The sequence below is a fragment of the Oncorhynchus gorbuscha genome, linkage group LG04, assembly GCF_021184085.1.
Source record: "Oncorhynchus gorbuscha isolate QuinsamMale2020 ecotype Even-year linkage group LG04, OgorEven_v1.0, whole genome shotgun sequence".
Lineage (NCBI taxonomy): Eukaryota > Metazoa > Chordata > Actinopteri > Salmoniformes > Salmonidae > Oncorhynchus > Oncorhynchus gorbuscha.
The window spans coordinates 47,432,214-47,448,701 of NC_060176.1; the positions used below are offsets into that span (position 1 = coordinate 47,432,214).

The 16,488-nt window shown below is 49.9% G+C and overlaps 1 protein-coding gene across 1 annotated transcript in view; it reads right to left on the minus strand.

The window, feature by feature from the left end:
• The window catches only part of LOC124034172 (semaphorin-4C-like), a 72,130-nt gene that overhangs the window by 11,114 nt on the left and 44,528 nt on the right, over positions 1-16,488 (minus strand). The window contains exons 3-7 of the mRNA XM_046346981.1: positions 4,387-4,541; positions 2,863-2,925; positions 2,095-2,193; positions 812-908; positions 583-702 (exon numbers count right to left, since the gene is read on the minus strand). Coding sequence (XP_046202937.1) covers positions 583-702; positions 812-908; positions 2,095-2,193; positions 2,863-2,925; positions 4,387-4,541 — 534 coding nt within the window. The remainder of the gene's footprint in view (positions 1-582; positions 703-811; positions 909-2,094; positions 2,194-2,862; positions 2,926-4,386; positions 4,542-16,488) is intronic.

The window sequence follows — 16,488 nt, forward strand, 5'->3', positions numbered from 1 at the left end:
CCCCCTAATCTCCCACTCTCTCACATGCGCTGCTATTTAACCCTCTAACCTCATCTCAATTTTATACCCTCTCACTATCCCTCATCTCTCTCACCCCTCTTCCCTCACGTATCCCTCCTGTCCACTTCTCTAACCTCATCTCCCCACCTCTCACCTCTCACCCCTCCACCAGACTCTTTCGCACTCTCGCCTGCTTTTTCCATCTCACTGCTTCTCTGCTCCTATTAGCTAGCCTCTAACCCAGTCCTTTTCTTATCTCTCATGTCTCGTCTCCCTCTCCAACTCTTTCCCCATACATAGACTATCCTTTTTCCCTTTATTTTTCCATCTAACCCCTCTTCCTCTCCACTTTTCCTCTCCCTCTCTCCATCACTTCTCTCTCTCTCTCTCTCTCTCTCTCTCTCTCTCTCTCTCTCTCTCTCTCTCTCTCTCTCTCTCTCTCTCTCTCTCTCTCTCTCTCTCTCTCTCTCTCTCTCTCTCTCTCTCTCTCTCTCTCTCTCTCTCTCTCTCTCTCTCTCTCTCTCTCTCTCTCTCTCTCTCTCTCTCTCTCTCTCTCTCTCTCTCTCTCTCTCTCTCTCTCACCGTTGAGCCAGGCCGGCAGGTATTCACTCTTCATGCTGTAGTGTTGCTGTCCCAGGTTCCTCAGGATGACAGGCTCAGTACCCAGGAAGTTGTTCAGTGTGGCTGAATACAGCTCCTTGTCTGAGAGACACAGAGACAGGCAGGATAGGCACAATTAGGGAACAATTACACATAGAATATAATAGAACAGAATAAAACAGAATAGAATAAAACAGGATACATGACCTACCCACTATAAGGCCTGTGTGGCCCTTGGCTGGGTCATAGGGACACTTGCCCTTCCCATCCTCAAGGGAGCCATGGTTGAGACTAAAGTGGTCTGCATTCTATGGAGAGACAGAGGTGGTCAGTGGTCTGTGTCGACTAACACAGCTCCGGGCTCTGTCTGTCCGTGACAACATTTGTAACAGGAGCCACAGTCCTCGCTCCCTGCATCCACCACACTGTCTTATCATATCACCGTTACAAACACATGTAGAGCCAGATACCACGGCCTCGTTGGCATTGAATACTCTTTCCTTTGACACAGAGGATTCAGCCTTAGGGAGGATGTGGTGTGGAGGCATGGAGATAGAAGATATGAGACATGACACCATGTCAGTGGTGCTGCTAGCTGTGAAGCCACCACAAGGACAGCTCAATTCTAATACAACTCTAATATAACTCTAATACAACCCTAATACAACTCTAATACAACTCTAATACAACCCTAATACAAGCCTAATACAACTCGAATACAACTATAATACAACCCTAATACAACTCTAATACAACTCTAATACAACCCTAATACTAATACAAGCCTAATACAACTAATACAATCCTCATATCTAATACAACTCTAATACAATCAACTCATACAACCCTAATACAACCCTAATACAACTCTAATATAACCCTAAACAATACAACTCTAATACAACCCTAATACAACCTAATACAACTCTAATACAACTATAATACAACTCCAATACAACCCCAATACAACTCTAATACAACCCTAATACAACTCTAATAATACAACTAATACAACTCTAATACAACCCTAATACAACCCTAATACAACTCTAATACAACTATAATACAACTCTAATACAACTATAATACAACCCCAATACAACTCTAATACAACTCTAATACAACTATAATACAACTCCAATACAACCCCAATACAACTCTAATACAATTCTAATACAACTCTAATACAACTCTAATACAACCCTAATACAACCCTAATACAACTATAATACAACTATAATACAACCCCAATACAACTCTAATACAACTCTAATACAACCTTAATACAACTATAATACAACTCTAATACAACCCTAATACAACTCTAATACAACCCCCTGACAGAGGGAGGGGAATGAAGTTGGCCCTATTTGTCCCTAATGGCACCCTTTTCCCCCTATAGTAAACTACATTTGACCAGAGCCCGGGTCAAAAGTAGACCACTAAGTAGGGAACAGCCTGTAATTTGGGACTCAGCCATTGAAAGCCACTCACGATGTAGATGCACTTGGGCTGGAAGGCGTAGGTTCCACAGGTGTAGAGGTGGGTGTGGTTGTAGCTCTGCAGGAAGCGGATGTAGTTGAAGCACTCCGTCTGTGGGAGGGGGAAAGATGGGGCTGAGACTGAAGCATAATATTCAACCATTTATAGCAATAAGGTGGTACTCAGTCAAAAGGGGTACTCACAGTCTAATGGGGTACTCAGTTTAAGGTGGTACTCAGTTTAAGGTGGTACTCAGTCTAAGGTGATACTCAGTCTAAGGTGGTACTCAGTCTAAAGGGGTACTCAGTCTAAAGGGGTACTCAGTCTAAAGGGGTACTCAATCTAAGGTGGTACTCAGTTTAAGGTGGTACTCAGTCGAAAGGGGTACTCCCTCTAAAGGGGTACTCAGTCTAAAGGGGTACTCCCTCTAAAGGGGTACTCGGTCTAAGGTGGTACTCAGTCGAATGGGGTACTCACAGTCTAATTGGGTACTCAGTTTAAGGTGGTACTCAGTTTAAGGTGGTACTCAGTCTAAGGTGGTACTCAGTCTAAGGTGGTATTCAGTCTAAAGGGGTACTCCGTCTAAAGGGGTACTCCGTCTAAAGGGGTACTCAGTCTAAAGGGGTACTCAGTCTAAAGGGGTACTCAGTCTAAGGTGGTACTCAGTTTAAGGTGGTACTCAGTCTATAGGGGTACTCAGTCTAAGGTGGTACTCAGTCTAAAGGGGTACTCAGTCTACGATGGTACTGTAATCTAAACAGAAACATTTAGGATATGTACCTGGTTGTTCTTGCCCTTGGTGGCACACTCTTTCTTCTTCTCCTGTGGTGCTGGCCACTCAATCTGAGAGAGAGAGAGAAATAGAGAGCGAGAGAAAGGGAGAGAAAAAGAGAGCGAGATAGAGGAGAGAGAGAGATAAATATAAATATATATAAATATATATATATAGAGAGAGAGAAAAAGAGAGAGAGAGAGACAAAGGGAGAAAGAGAGAATTAGAGGGAGGGATGTGTGTGTGAGGGAGAGATGAGTGGACGAGAGAGACGGCAACAGTAACAGATTGAAAGAGAGTTGGATGAGAGAGAGAGACATAGAGGGAGAATGATTTAGAGACAGCGGGAGGAGAGAGACATAGAGGGAGAAGGATTTAGAGACAGCGGGAGGAGAGAGACATAGAGGGAGAAGGATTTAGAGACAGCGGGAGGAGAGAGAGACAGATAGAGGGAGAAGGATTTAGAGACAGCGGGAGGAGAGAGACATAGACAGAGGAGAGAGACATAGAGGGAGAAGGATTTAGAGACAGCGGGAGGAGAGAGAGACATAGAGGGAGAAGGATTTAGAGACAGCGGGAGGAGAGAGAGACAGATAGAGGGAGAAGGATTTAGAGACAGCGGGAGGAGAGAGAGACATAGAGGGAGAAGGATTTAGAGACAGCGGGAGGAGAGAGACATAGAGGGAGAAGGATTTAGAGACAGCGGGAGGAGAGAGAGACAGATAGAGGGAGAAGGATTTAGAGACAGCGGGAGGAGAGAGAGACAGATAGAGGGAGAAGGATTTAGAGACAGCGGGAGGAGAGAGAGACATAGAGGGAGAAGGATTTAGAGACAGCGGGAGGAGAGAGAGACATAGAGGGAGAAGGATTTAGAGACAGCGGGAGGAGAGAGAGACATAGAGGGAGAAGGATTTAGAGACAGCGGGAGGCGAGAGACATAGAGGGAGAGGGATTTAGAGACAGCGGGAGGAGAGAGAGACATAGAGGGAGAAGGATTTAGAGACAGCGGGAGGAGAGAGAGAGAGATGGATAACAGAATGAGAAGGCAGATGTTGAGATAGGTGCAGAGTGAAGACAGTGGGGCAGGTGGCATCCAGTGGCCCGATCATCCCTCTACACTTGGTAGACAGAGCAGCAGCGAACAGGTGGGCTGCTTATTACTGGGCTGCTCACAACACAGAACTGTTGCATGTTCATCATCAGTCACACAATGGTCCAATTCATGCTAATTAGAAAGTTTAATCAGATAACAATCCCCATAGCGCTGGTATATGTCTGAGTGGGATATGAGATGAGAGGGGACAGAGGCATCTTAAGACATTTTATCAAGCCTTTATTGCACGAGGCTAATTACACTGATTAATCATGTAATAGCCTTGTTCCCCCTCCACCCCTGAACAGAAGGCATCGGAATCAGGAAACTTTACTGCCATGCAACAAAGTGAAGGAAGGTTGCACAAGAAGCTGTCTGTGGGGTTAAGGTCCCAGTTGTCGTTGGTGTCTGCTGCGCTGAGGTGTTTGTGTGTAGCTACCTGAGGTCGTAGCTGTCTGCTGATGTCGTTAGGGTCCAGGGCGAACAGGGCCTCTCTAGCTCCTACATACAGAACCCTCTCGTGTTCTGCTAGAGTCGCCATGGTGTAGTTCCACACACCTAGAGCCCGGAACCTGGCCATGCTGTCCAGTACCTCTGTAGAGGAACACGCAAACACAGACAATACTGTTAGAAACACACACGCGTCTCACTTGACCTGAAGGCAAAGCAGATCGAAGTGTTGCCCATCTTTTTTGTCACAAATCAAGCGCCTTTGGAACTACATGGGAGCTCAGCACTGGTGGGATGGAGACGACTTTCTGTTTCGTCAAAGTGGCACACACATACACCCTAACCAACACACACAGAGAGACACAGGGAAAGGCCCAGTCACACATACACCCTAACCAACACACACAGAGAGACACAGGGAAAGGCCCAGTCACACATACACCCTAACCAACACACACAGAGAGACACAGGGAAAGGCCCAGTCACACATACACCCTAACCAACACACACAGAGAGACACAGGGAAAGGCCCAGTCACACATACACCCTAACCAACACACACAGAGAGACACAGGGAAAGGCCCAGTCACACATACACCCTAACCAACACACACAGAGACACAGGGAAAGGCTCAGTCACACATACACCCTAACCAACACACACAGAGAGACACAGGGAAAGGCCCAGTCACACATACACCCTAACCAACACACACACAGAGACACAGGGAAAGGCCCAGTCACACATACACCCTAACCAACACACACAGAGAGACACAGGGAAAGGCCCAGTCACACATACACCCTAACCAACACACACAGAGACACAGGGAAAGGCCCAGTCACACATACACCCTAACCAACACACACAGAGAGACACAGGGAAAGGCCCAGTCACACATACATCCTAACCAACACACACAGAGAGACACAGGGAAAGGCCCAGTCACACATACACCCTAACCAACACACACAGAGAGACACAGGGAAAGGCCCAGTCACACATACACCCTAACCAACACACACACCCAGCTACACACCCTACCCAACAGACACACCCAGTCACACATTCACCCTAACCAACACACACACACCCAGCTACACACCCTACCCAACACACACACCCAGTCACACATTCACCCTAACCAACACACACACACAGCTACACACCCTACCCAACACACACACCCAGTCACACTTACACCCTAACCAACACACACAGAGAGACACAGGGAAAGGCCCAGTCACACATACACCCTAACCAACACACACAGAGAGACACAGGGAAAGGCCCAGTCACACATACACCCTAACCAACACACACACAGAGAGACACAGGGAAAGGCACAGTCACACATACACCCTAACCAACACACACAGAGAGACACAGGGAAAGGCCCAGTCACACATACACCCTAACCAACACACACAGAGAGACACAGGGAAAGGCCCAGTCACACATACACCCTAACCAACACACACAGAGAGACACAGGGAAAGGCCCAGTCACACATACACCCTAACCAACACACACAGAGAGACACAGGGAAAGGCACAGTCACACATACACCCTAACCAACACACACAGAGAGACACAGGGAAAGGCCCAGTCACACATACACCCTAACCAACACACACACCCAGCTACACACCCTACCCAACACACACACACAGTCACACATTCACCCTAACCAACACACACACACAGCTACACACCCTACCCAACACACACACCCAGTCACACATACACCCTAACCAACACACACAGAGAGACACAGGGAAAGGCCACAGTAACCAACACACACAGGAAAGGCCCAGTCACACATACACCCTAACCAACACACACAGAGAGAACAGGGAAAGGCCCAGTCACACATACACCCTAACCAACACACACAGAGAGACACAGGGAAAGGCCCAGTCACACATACACCCTAACCAACACACACAGAGAGACACAGGGAAAGGCCCAGTCACACATACACCCTACCAACACACACACCCAGCTACACACCCTACCCAACACACACACACAGTCACACATTCACCCTAACCAACACACACACCCAGCTACACACCCTACCCAACACACACACCCAGTCACACATTCACCCTAACCAACACACACACACAGCTACACACCCTACCCAACACACACACCCAGTCACACATACACCCTAACCAACCAACACACACACCCACCTACACACCCTAACCAACACACACACCCAGTTACACATACACCCCACCCAACACACACCCACCCACCTACACACCCTAACCAACACACACACACAACTACACACCCCACCCAATACACACACCCAGTCACACATACACCCTAACCAACACACACACCAAGCTACACACCCCACCCAACACACACACACAACTACACACCCCAGGGATACACACACCCAGTCACACATACACCCTAACCAACACACACACCAAGCTACACACCCCACCCAACACACACACCCAGTCACACATACACCCTAACCAACACACACACCCAGCTACACACACACCCAGCTACACACCCTAACCAACATACACCCACCCAGTCACACATACACCCCACCAACACACACACCCACCTACATACCCTAACCAACACACACACCCATTCACACATACACCCCACCCAACACACACCCCAGTCACACATACACCCTAACCAACCAACACACACACCCACCTACACACCCTAACCAACACGCACACCCAGTTACACATACACCCCACCCAACACACACCCACCCACCTACACACCCTAACCAACACACACACACAACTACACACCCCACCCAATACACACACCCAGTCACACATACACCCTAACCAACACACACACCAAGCTACACACCCCACCCAACACACACACACAACTACACACCCCACCCAATACACACACCCAGTCACACATACACCCTAACCAACACACACACCAAGCTACACACCCCACCCAACACACACACCCAGTCACACATACACCCTAACCAACACACACACCCAGCTACACACACACCCAGCTACACACCCTAACCAACACACACACCCAGTCACACATACACCCTAACCAACACACACACCCAGCTACACACCCTACCCAACACACACACACAGTCACACATTCACCCTAACCAACACACACACCCAGCTACACACCCTACCCAACACACACACCCAGTCACACATTCACCCTAACCAACACACACACACAGCTACACACCCTACCCAACACACACACCCAGTCACACATACACCCTAACCAACACACACAGAGAGACACAGGGAAAGGCCCAGTCACACATACACCCTAACCAACACACACAGAGAGACACAGGGAAAGGCCCAGTCACACATACACCCTAACCAACACACACAGAGAGACACAGGGAAAGGCACAGTCACACATACACCCTAACCAACACACACAGAGAGACACAGGGAAAGGCCCAGTCACACATACACCCTAACCAACACACACACCCAGCTACACACCCTACCCAACACACACACACAGTCACACATTCACCCTAACCAACACACACACCCAGCTACACACCCTACCCAACACACACACCCAGTCACACATTCACCCTAACCAACACACACACACAGCTACACACCCTACCCAACACACACACCCAGTCACACATACACCCTAACCAACCAACACACACACCCACCTACACACCCTAACCAACACACACACCCAGTTACACATACACCCCACCCAACACACACCCACCCACCTACACACCCTAACCAACACACACACACAACTACACACCCCACCCAATGCACACACCCAGTCACACATTCACCCTAACCAACACACACACCAAGCTACACACCCCACCCAACACACACACACAACTACACACCCCACCCAATACACACACCCAGTCACACATACACCCTAACCAACACACACACCAAGCTACACACCCCACCCAACACACACACCCAGTCACACATACACCCTAACCAACACACACACCCAGCTACACACACACCCAGCTACACACCCTAACCAACATACACCCACCCAGTCACACATACACCCCACCAACACACACACCCACCTACATACCCTAACCAACACACACACCCATTCACACATACACCCCACCCAACACACACACCCAGTCACACATACACCCTAACCAACCAACACACACACCCACCTACACACCCTAACCAACACGCACACCCAGTTACACATACACCCCACCCAACACACACCCACCCACCTACACACCCTAACCAACACACACACACAACTACACACCCCACCCAATACACACACCCAGTCACACATACACCCTAACCAACACACACACCAAGCTACACACCCCACCCAACACACACACACAACTACACACCCCACCCAATACACACACCCAGTCACACATACACCCTAACCAACACACACACCAAGCTACACACCCCACCCAACACACACACCCAGTCACACATACACCCTAACCAACACACACACCCAGCTACACACACACCCAGCTACACACCCTAACCAACACACACACCCAGTCACACATACACCCTAACCAACACACACACCGAGCTACACACCCCACCCAGTCACACACCCAGTCACACATACACCCTAACCAACACACACACCCACACACACACACACCCAGCCACACACACACACCCAGCCACACACACACCCCATCCAACACACACACCCCACCCAACACACACACCCAGTCACACATACACCCTAACCAACACACACCCCAGCCAACACACACACTCAGCTACACACCCCACCCAACACACACACCCAGCCACACATATACCCCACCCAACACACATACCCAGCTACACACCCTAACCAACACACACAACCAGCCAAACTGTCATGTATTGTCATGTTATGTCTTGTTCCTGTTCTTTCTCTTCACTTCGTTTCCCCCTGCTGGTCGTATTAGGTTACCTTCTCTCCCTTTCCTTCCCCCAGCTGTTCCTCATCTCCTCTAACTACCTCGTTTACTCTCTCCCACCTGTTCCCTTTTTTCCCTCTGATTAGGTCTCTATTTCTCTCTCTGTTTCTGCTTCTGTCTTTGTCAGATTCTCGTTTGCTTCACCCTTGTCCCGTCCTGTCGTAATCTGCCTCTTCATCAGATGCTACGTGTGATCAGGTACCTCTGTCCTCTACAACCCGCGCCTACCCGGAGAGACCAGCAGTCTGTTGCCGCTAACCCTGCTATTCTCCTCTGCTGCTAGAAGGGGACTCTCCTGTAAAGATCAGAGGACTTTATGATTTATTTGTCGCCCGCTCTGCGGGTTGTCTATTTTGTCAATCGTTACATCTGAAGAGGATATATGTCTTCCCTGTGTTTGGACATTAAAAGACTCTGTTTCTATTAAACCGCTTTTGGGTCCTCACTCACCTGCATAACAGAAGAATCTGACCAAGAATGGACCCAGCGACTTCGGATCCTCTCCACTCAGCCGTCGAGATCCAGGGAGCGATGCTAGGCAGACACGAGCAGGAATTGTCTGCTGCTCGACATGCCGTTGAGACCCTGGCCGCCCAAGTCTCCGACCTCTCGAAACATATTCACCATCTCCGCCTCGATCCACCGGCCACTTCCAGGGCTTCCGAGTCTCCGGAGCCCAGAATTAATAACCCGCCGTGTTACTCTGGGGAGCCCACTGAATGCCGCTCGTTCCTCACCCAGTGTGATATTGTGTTTTCTCTCCAGCCCAACACGTACTCCAGGGGCACATATCACCTACGTCATATCTCTCCTTACTGGACGGGCTCGTGAGTGGGGCACGGCAATCTGGGAGACGAGGGCTGAGTGTACTAACCAGTATCAGAACTTTAAGGAGGAGATGATACGGGTTTTTGATCGTTCTGTTTTTGGGGAAGAAGCTTCCAGGGCCCTGTCTTCCCTATGTCAAGGTAATCGATCCATAACTGATTACTCTATAGAGTTTCGCACTCTTGCTGCCTCCAGTGACTGGAACGAGCCGGCTTTGCTCGCTCGTTTTCTGGAGGGTTTCCGCGCGGAGGTAAAGGATGAGATTCTCTCCCGGGAGGTTCCTTCCAGCGTGGATTCCTTGATTGAACTCGCTATTCGCATAGAACGACGGGTTGATCTTCGTCACCGAGCTCGTGGAAGGGAGCTCGCGTTATCCATTGCCCCCCTCTCCGCATCACTACCATCTTCCTCCACTGGCTCGGGTGCTGAGCCTATGCAGCTGGGGGGTATTCGCATCTCGACTAAGGAGAGGGTACGGAGAATCACCAACCGCCTCTGTCTCTATTGCGGTTCCGCTGGTCATTTTGTCACTTCATGTCCAGTAAAAGCCAGAGCTCATAAGTAAGCGGAGGGCTACTGGTGAGCGCTACTACTCAGGTCTCTCCTTCAAGATCCTGTACTACCTTGTCGGTCCATCTACGCTGGACCGGTTCGGCAGCTTCCTGCAGTGCCTTGATAGACTCTGGGGCGGAGGGCTGTTTTATGGACGAAGCCTGGGCTCGGGAACATGACATTCCTCTCAGACGGTTAGGGGAGCCCACGGCCTTGTTCGCCTTGGATGGTAGTCCTCTCCCCAGGATTCAGCGTGAAACGCTACCTTTAACCCTCACTGTCTTTGGTAATCATAGCGAAACCATTTCTTTTTTAAGGGGACTACGCCGGTACCGTAGTCCCCTCCTCCTCTCCCGCCGGAGCGGGGTTTTTTTTTGTTAAGAAAAAGGACGGGACCCTGCGCCCCTGCGTAGATTATCGAGGGCTGAATGACATAACGGTTAAGAATCATTATCCACTTCCCCTTATGTCTTCAGCCTTCGAGATCCTGCAGGGAGCCAGGTTTTTCACTAAGTTGGACCTTCGTAACGCTTACCATCTCGTGCGCATCAGGGAGGGGGACGAGTGGAAAACTGCGTTTAACACTCCGTTAGGGCACTTTGAATACCGGGTTCTGCCGTTCGGCCTCGCAAACGCTCCAGCTGTCTTTCAGGCATTAGTGAATGATGTACTGAGAGACATGCTGAACATCTTTGTTTTCGTTTACCTTGACGATATCCTGATTTTTTTCACCGTCACTCCAGATTCATGTTCAGCACGTTCGACGTGTCCTCCAGCGCCTTTTAGAGAATTGTCTTTATGTGAAGGCTGAGAAGTGCTCTTTTCATGCCTCCTCCGTCACATTTCTCGGTTCTGTTATTTCCGCTGAAGGCATTAAGATGGATCCCGCTAAGGTCCAAGCTGTCAGCGATTGGCCCGTCCCTAAGTCACGTGTCGAGCTGCAGCGCTTTCTCGGCTTCGCGAATTTCTATCGTCGTTTCATCCGTAATTTCGGTCAGGTGGCAGCTCCTCTCACAGCCCTTACTTCTGTCAAGACGTGCTTTAAGTGGTCCATTTCTGCCCAGGGAGCTTTTGATCTCCTCAAGAAGCGTTTTACATCCGCACCTATCCTTGTTACACCTGACGTCTCTAGACAGTTCATTGTCGAGGTTGATGCGTCAGAGGTGGGCGTGGGAGCCATTCTTTCCCAGCGCTCCCGTTCTGACGACAAGGTCCACCCTTGCGCGTATTTTTCTCATCGCCTGTCGCCGTCGGAACATAACTATGATGTGGGAAACCGCGAACTGTTCGCCATCCGCTTAGCCCTAGGCGAATGGCGACAGTGGTTGGAGGGGGCGACCGTTCCTTTTGTCGTTTGGACTGACCATAGGAACCTTGAGTACATCCGTTCTGCCAAACGACTTAATGCGCGTCAGGCTCGTTGGGCGCTGTTTTTCGCTCGTTTCGAGTTCGTTATTTCTTATCGTCCGGGCTCTAATAACACCAAGCCTGATGCTTTATCCCGTCTCTTCGGTTCTTCAGTAGCCTCCACCGACCCTGAGGGGATTCTCCCTGAGGGGCGTGTTGTCGGGTTGACTGTCTGGGGAATTGAGAGGCAGGTAAAGCAAGCACTCACTCACACTCCGTCGCCGCGCGCTTGTCCTAGGAACCTTCTTTTTGTTCCCGTTCCTACTCGTCTGGCCATTCTTCAGTGGGCTCACTCTGCCAAGTTAGCCGGCCACCCCGGCGTTCGGGGTACACTTGCTTCTATTCGCCAGCGTTTTTGGTGGCCCACTCAGGAGCGTGACACGCGTCGTTTCGTGGCTGCTTGTTCGGACTGCGCGCAGACTAAGTCCGGTAACTGCCCTCCTGCCGGCCGTCTCAGACCGCTTTCCATTCCCTCTCGACCGTGGTCTCACATCGCCTTACACTTTATTACCGGACTGCCTTCGTCAGCGGGGAAGACTGTTATTCTAACGGTTGTCGATAGGTTCTCTAAGGCGGCTCATTTTATTCCCCTCGCTAAGCTTCCTTCTGCTAAAGAGACGGCACAAATCATCATTGAGAATGTTTTCAGAATTCATGGCCTCCCGTCAGATGCCGTTTCGGACAGGGGTCCGCAATTCACGTCTCAATTTTGGAGGGAGTTTTGCCGTTTGATTGGGGCTTCCGTCAGTCTCTCTTCCGGTTTTCACCCCCAGTCTAACGGTCAAGCAGAACGGGCCAATCAGACTATTGGTCGCATCTTACGCAGTCTTTCTTTTCGTAACCCTGCGTCTTGGGCAGAACAGCTCCCCTGGGCAGAATACGCTCACAACTCGCTTCCTTCATCTGCGACCGGGCTATCTCCTTTTCAGAGTAGCCTCGGGTACCAGCCTCCTCTGTTCTCGTCCCAGCTCGCCGAGTCCAGCGTCCCTCCGCTCAGGCTTTTTGTCCAACGTTGTGAGCGCACCTGGAAGAGGGTCAGGTCTGCACTTTGCCGTTATAGGGCGCAGACTGTGAGAGCCGCTAATAAGCGTAGGACTAAGAGTCCTAGATATTGTCGCGGTCAGAGAGTATGGCTCTCCACTCAAAACCTTCCCCTTAAGACAGCTTCTCGCAAGTTGACCCCGCGGTTCATTGGTCCGTTCCGTATTTCTCAGGTCATTAATCCTGTCGCAGTGCGACTTCTTCTTCCGCGACATCTTTGTCGCGTCCACCCGGTCTTCCATGTCTCCTGTGTTAAGCCCTTTCTTCGCGCCCCCGTTCGTCCCCCCATCCTTGTCGAGGGCGCACCCATCTACAGGGTCCGTAAGATTTTGGACATGCGTCCTCGGGGCCGTGGTCATCAGTACCTAGTAGATTGGGAGGGGTACGGTCCTGAGGAAAGGAGTTGGGTTCCTTCTCGGGACGTGCTGGACAGTTCGCTGATCGATGATTTCCTCCGTTGCCGCCAGGTTTCCTCCTCGAGTGCGCCAGGAGGCGCTCGGTGAGTGGGGGGGTACTGTCATGTATTGTCATGTTATGTCTTGTTCCTGTTCTTTCTCTTCACTTCGTTTCCCCCTGCTGGTCGTATTAGGTTACCTTCTCTCCCTTTCCTTCCCCCAGCTGTTCCTCATCTCCTCTAACTACCTCGTTTACTCTCTCCCACCTGTTCCCTTTTTTCCCTCTGATTAGGTCTCTATTTCTCTCTCTGTTTCTGCTTCTGTCTTTGTCAGATTCTCGTTTGCTTCACCCTTGTCCCGTCCTATCGTAATCTGCCTCTTTATCAGATGCTACGTGTGATCAGGTACCTCTGTCCTCTACAACCCGCGCCTACCCGGAGAGACCAGCAGTCTGTTGCCGCTAACCCTGCTATTCTCCTCTGCTGCTAGAAGGGGACTCTCCTGTAAAGATCAGAGGACTTTATGATTTATTTGTCGCCCGCTCTGCGGGTTGTCTATATTGTCAATCGTTACATCTGAAGAGGATATATGTCTTCCCTGTGTTTGGACATTAAAAGCTTTTGGGTCCTCACTCACCTGCATAACACAAACACACCCCACCCAACACACACACCCAGCCACACACACACCCCATCCAGCACACATACCCAGTCACACGTACACCCCACCCAACACACCCAGCCACACATACACCCTAACCAACACGCACACCCAGTTACACACCCCACCCAACACAAACACCCAGCTACACACCCTAACCAACACACAGACCCAGCTACACACCCCATCCAACACACACACCCAGTCATACATACACCCTAAAAAACACACTCACCCAGCCACACATACACCCCACCCCACCCAACACACACACACACACACACACACACACACACACACACACACACACACACACACACACACACACACACACACACACACACACACACACACACACACACACACACACACACACACACACACACACACACACACACACACACACACCACCCCAACCAACACACACACCCAGCCACACATACATCCCACCCAACACACACACCGAGCTACACACCCGACCCAACACACACACCCAGCCACACACACAAACACACCCAGTCACACTCAGCCACACACACACCCCCCACCCAGCACACACACCTAGCCACACACACCCCACCCAACACACACACCCGGCCACACACACACAATGCAGTAAAAGACAAGCACATAGGGAGAAACTGACAGAGCACAAATGCAGTTTAGTTTCCATTATCCACGCCTGTGTTTCCTGTCGTGTCTTTGCGTCTCGCTCTTAGCAAAGGGAAGTCATCTGCGAAACGTCAGGCAAGCCTCAGTAAAGTGATGTCATGAATTGAATAATAATATTCCTGTAAAAAATAAAACCTGAGATCCTACAGCATGGGGAAGAGACTTCACTTCTGATTTATGGTGGGCACGTCGTGTGACTTCCTTCCTGGCCTAGTTTAAGGGTATAGCAACGAACCAGAACTATAGAGGTGGTGGGGTGCAGGACAGCAAGTCAGAGAGAGAGAGAGAGAGAGAATGGAGGTATATATATATATATATAGAGAGAGAGGCAGAGAATGGAGGTATAGAGAGAGAGAGAATGGAGGTATAGAGAGAGAGAGATAGAGAATGGAGGTAGAGAGAGTGAGAGAGAGAGAGAGAGAGAGAGAGAGAGAGAGAGAGAGAGAGAGAGAGAGAGAGAGAGAGAGAGAGAGAGAGAGAGAGGAATGGAGGTATATATATATATATATAGAGAGAGAGAATGGAGGTATAGAGAGAGAGAGAGAATGGAGAGAGAGAGAGAGAGAGAGAGAGAGAGAGAGAGAGAGAGAGAGAGAGAGAGAGAGAGAGAGAGAGGAGGTATAGAGAGAGAGAGAATGGAGGTATAGAGAGAGAGACAGAGAATGGAGGTATAGAGAGAGAGAGAATGGAGGTATAGAGAGAGAGAGAGAGAGAGAGGTAGAGAGAGAGAGAGAGAGAAAGAGACAGAGAATGGAGGTAGAGAGAGAGGAGAGAGAGAGAGAGAGAATGGAGGCATAGAGAGAGAGAGAGAGAGAGAGTATGGAGGTATATAGAGAGAGAGAGAGAGAGAGAGAGAGAGAGAGAGAGAGAGAGAGAGAGAGAGAGAGAGAGAGAGAGAGAGAGAGAGAGAGAGAGAGAGAGAGAGAGAGAGAGAGAGAGAGAATGGAGGCATGAGAGAGAGAGAGAGAGAGAGAGAGAGAGAGAGAGATGGAGGCAGAGAGAGAGAGAGAGAGAGAGAGAGAGAGAGAGAGAATGGAGGCATAGAGAGAGAGAGAGAGAGAGAGAGAGAGAGAGAGAGAGAGAGAGAGAGAGAGAGAGAATGGAGGCATAGAGAGAGAGAGAGAGAGAATGGAGGCATAGAGAGAGAGAGAGAATGGAGGCATAGAGAGAGAGAGAGAGAGAGAATGGAGGTATATATATATATATATATATATATATATAGAGATAGAGAGAGAGAGAGAGAGAGAGAGAGAGAGAGAGAGAGAGAGAGAGAGAATGGAGGTATAGAGAGACAGTATAAGGAGGAGAGGAAACTCGAGAGGACAGGCGGAAGGTAATACACGTGGAACTAGAGTTATTATCTAGAGAGCAGCAGCGTGTAAACATTGGAGGGTATTGGCTCGTGTGCTGGATGAGGAGAGACGAGATGAGAAGAGGAGACGAGACATCCTCAAGGGAGCCCAGAGCACATCTGCTAGGTTCTACACAGCCAGAAAATGTCTGGCGTTGACACGCACATGCGCACACACACACATACCCACGCACATAAACACACAC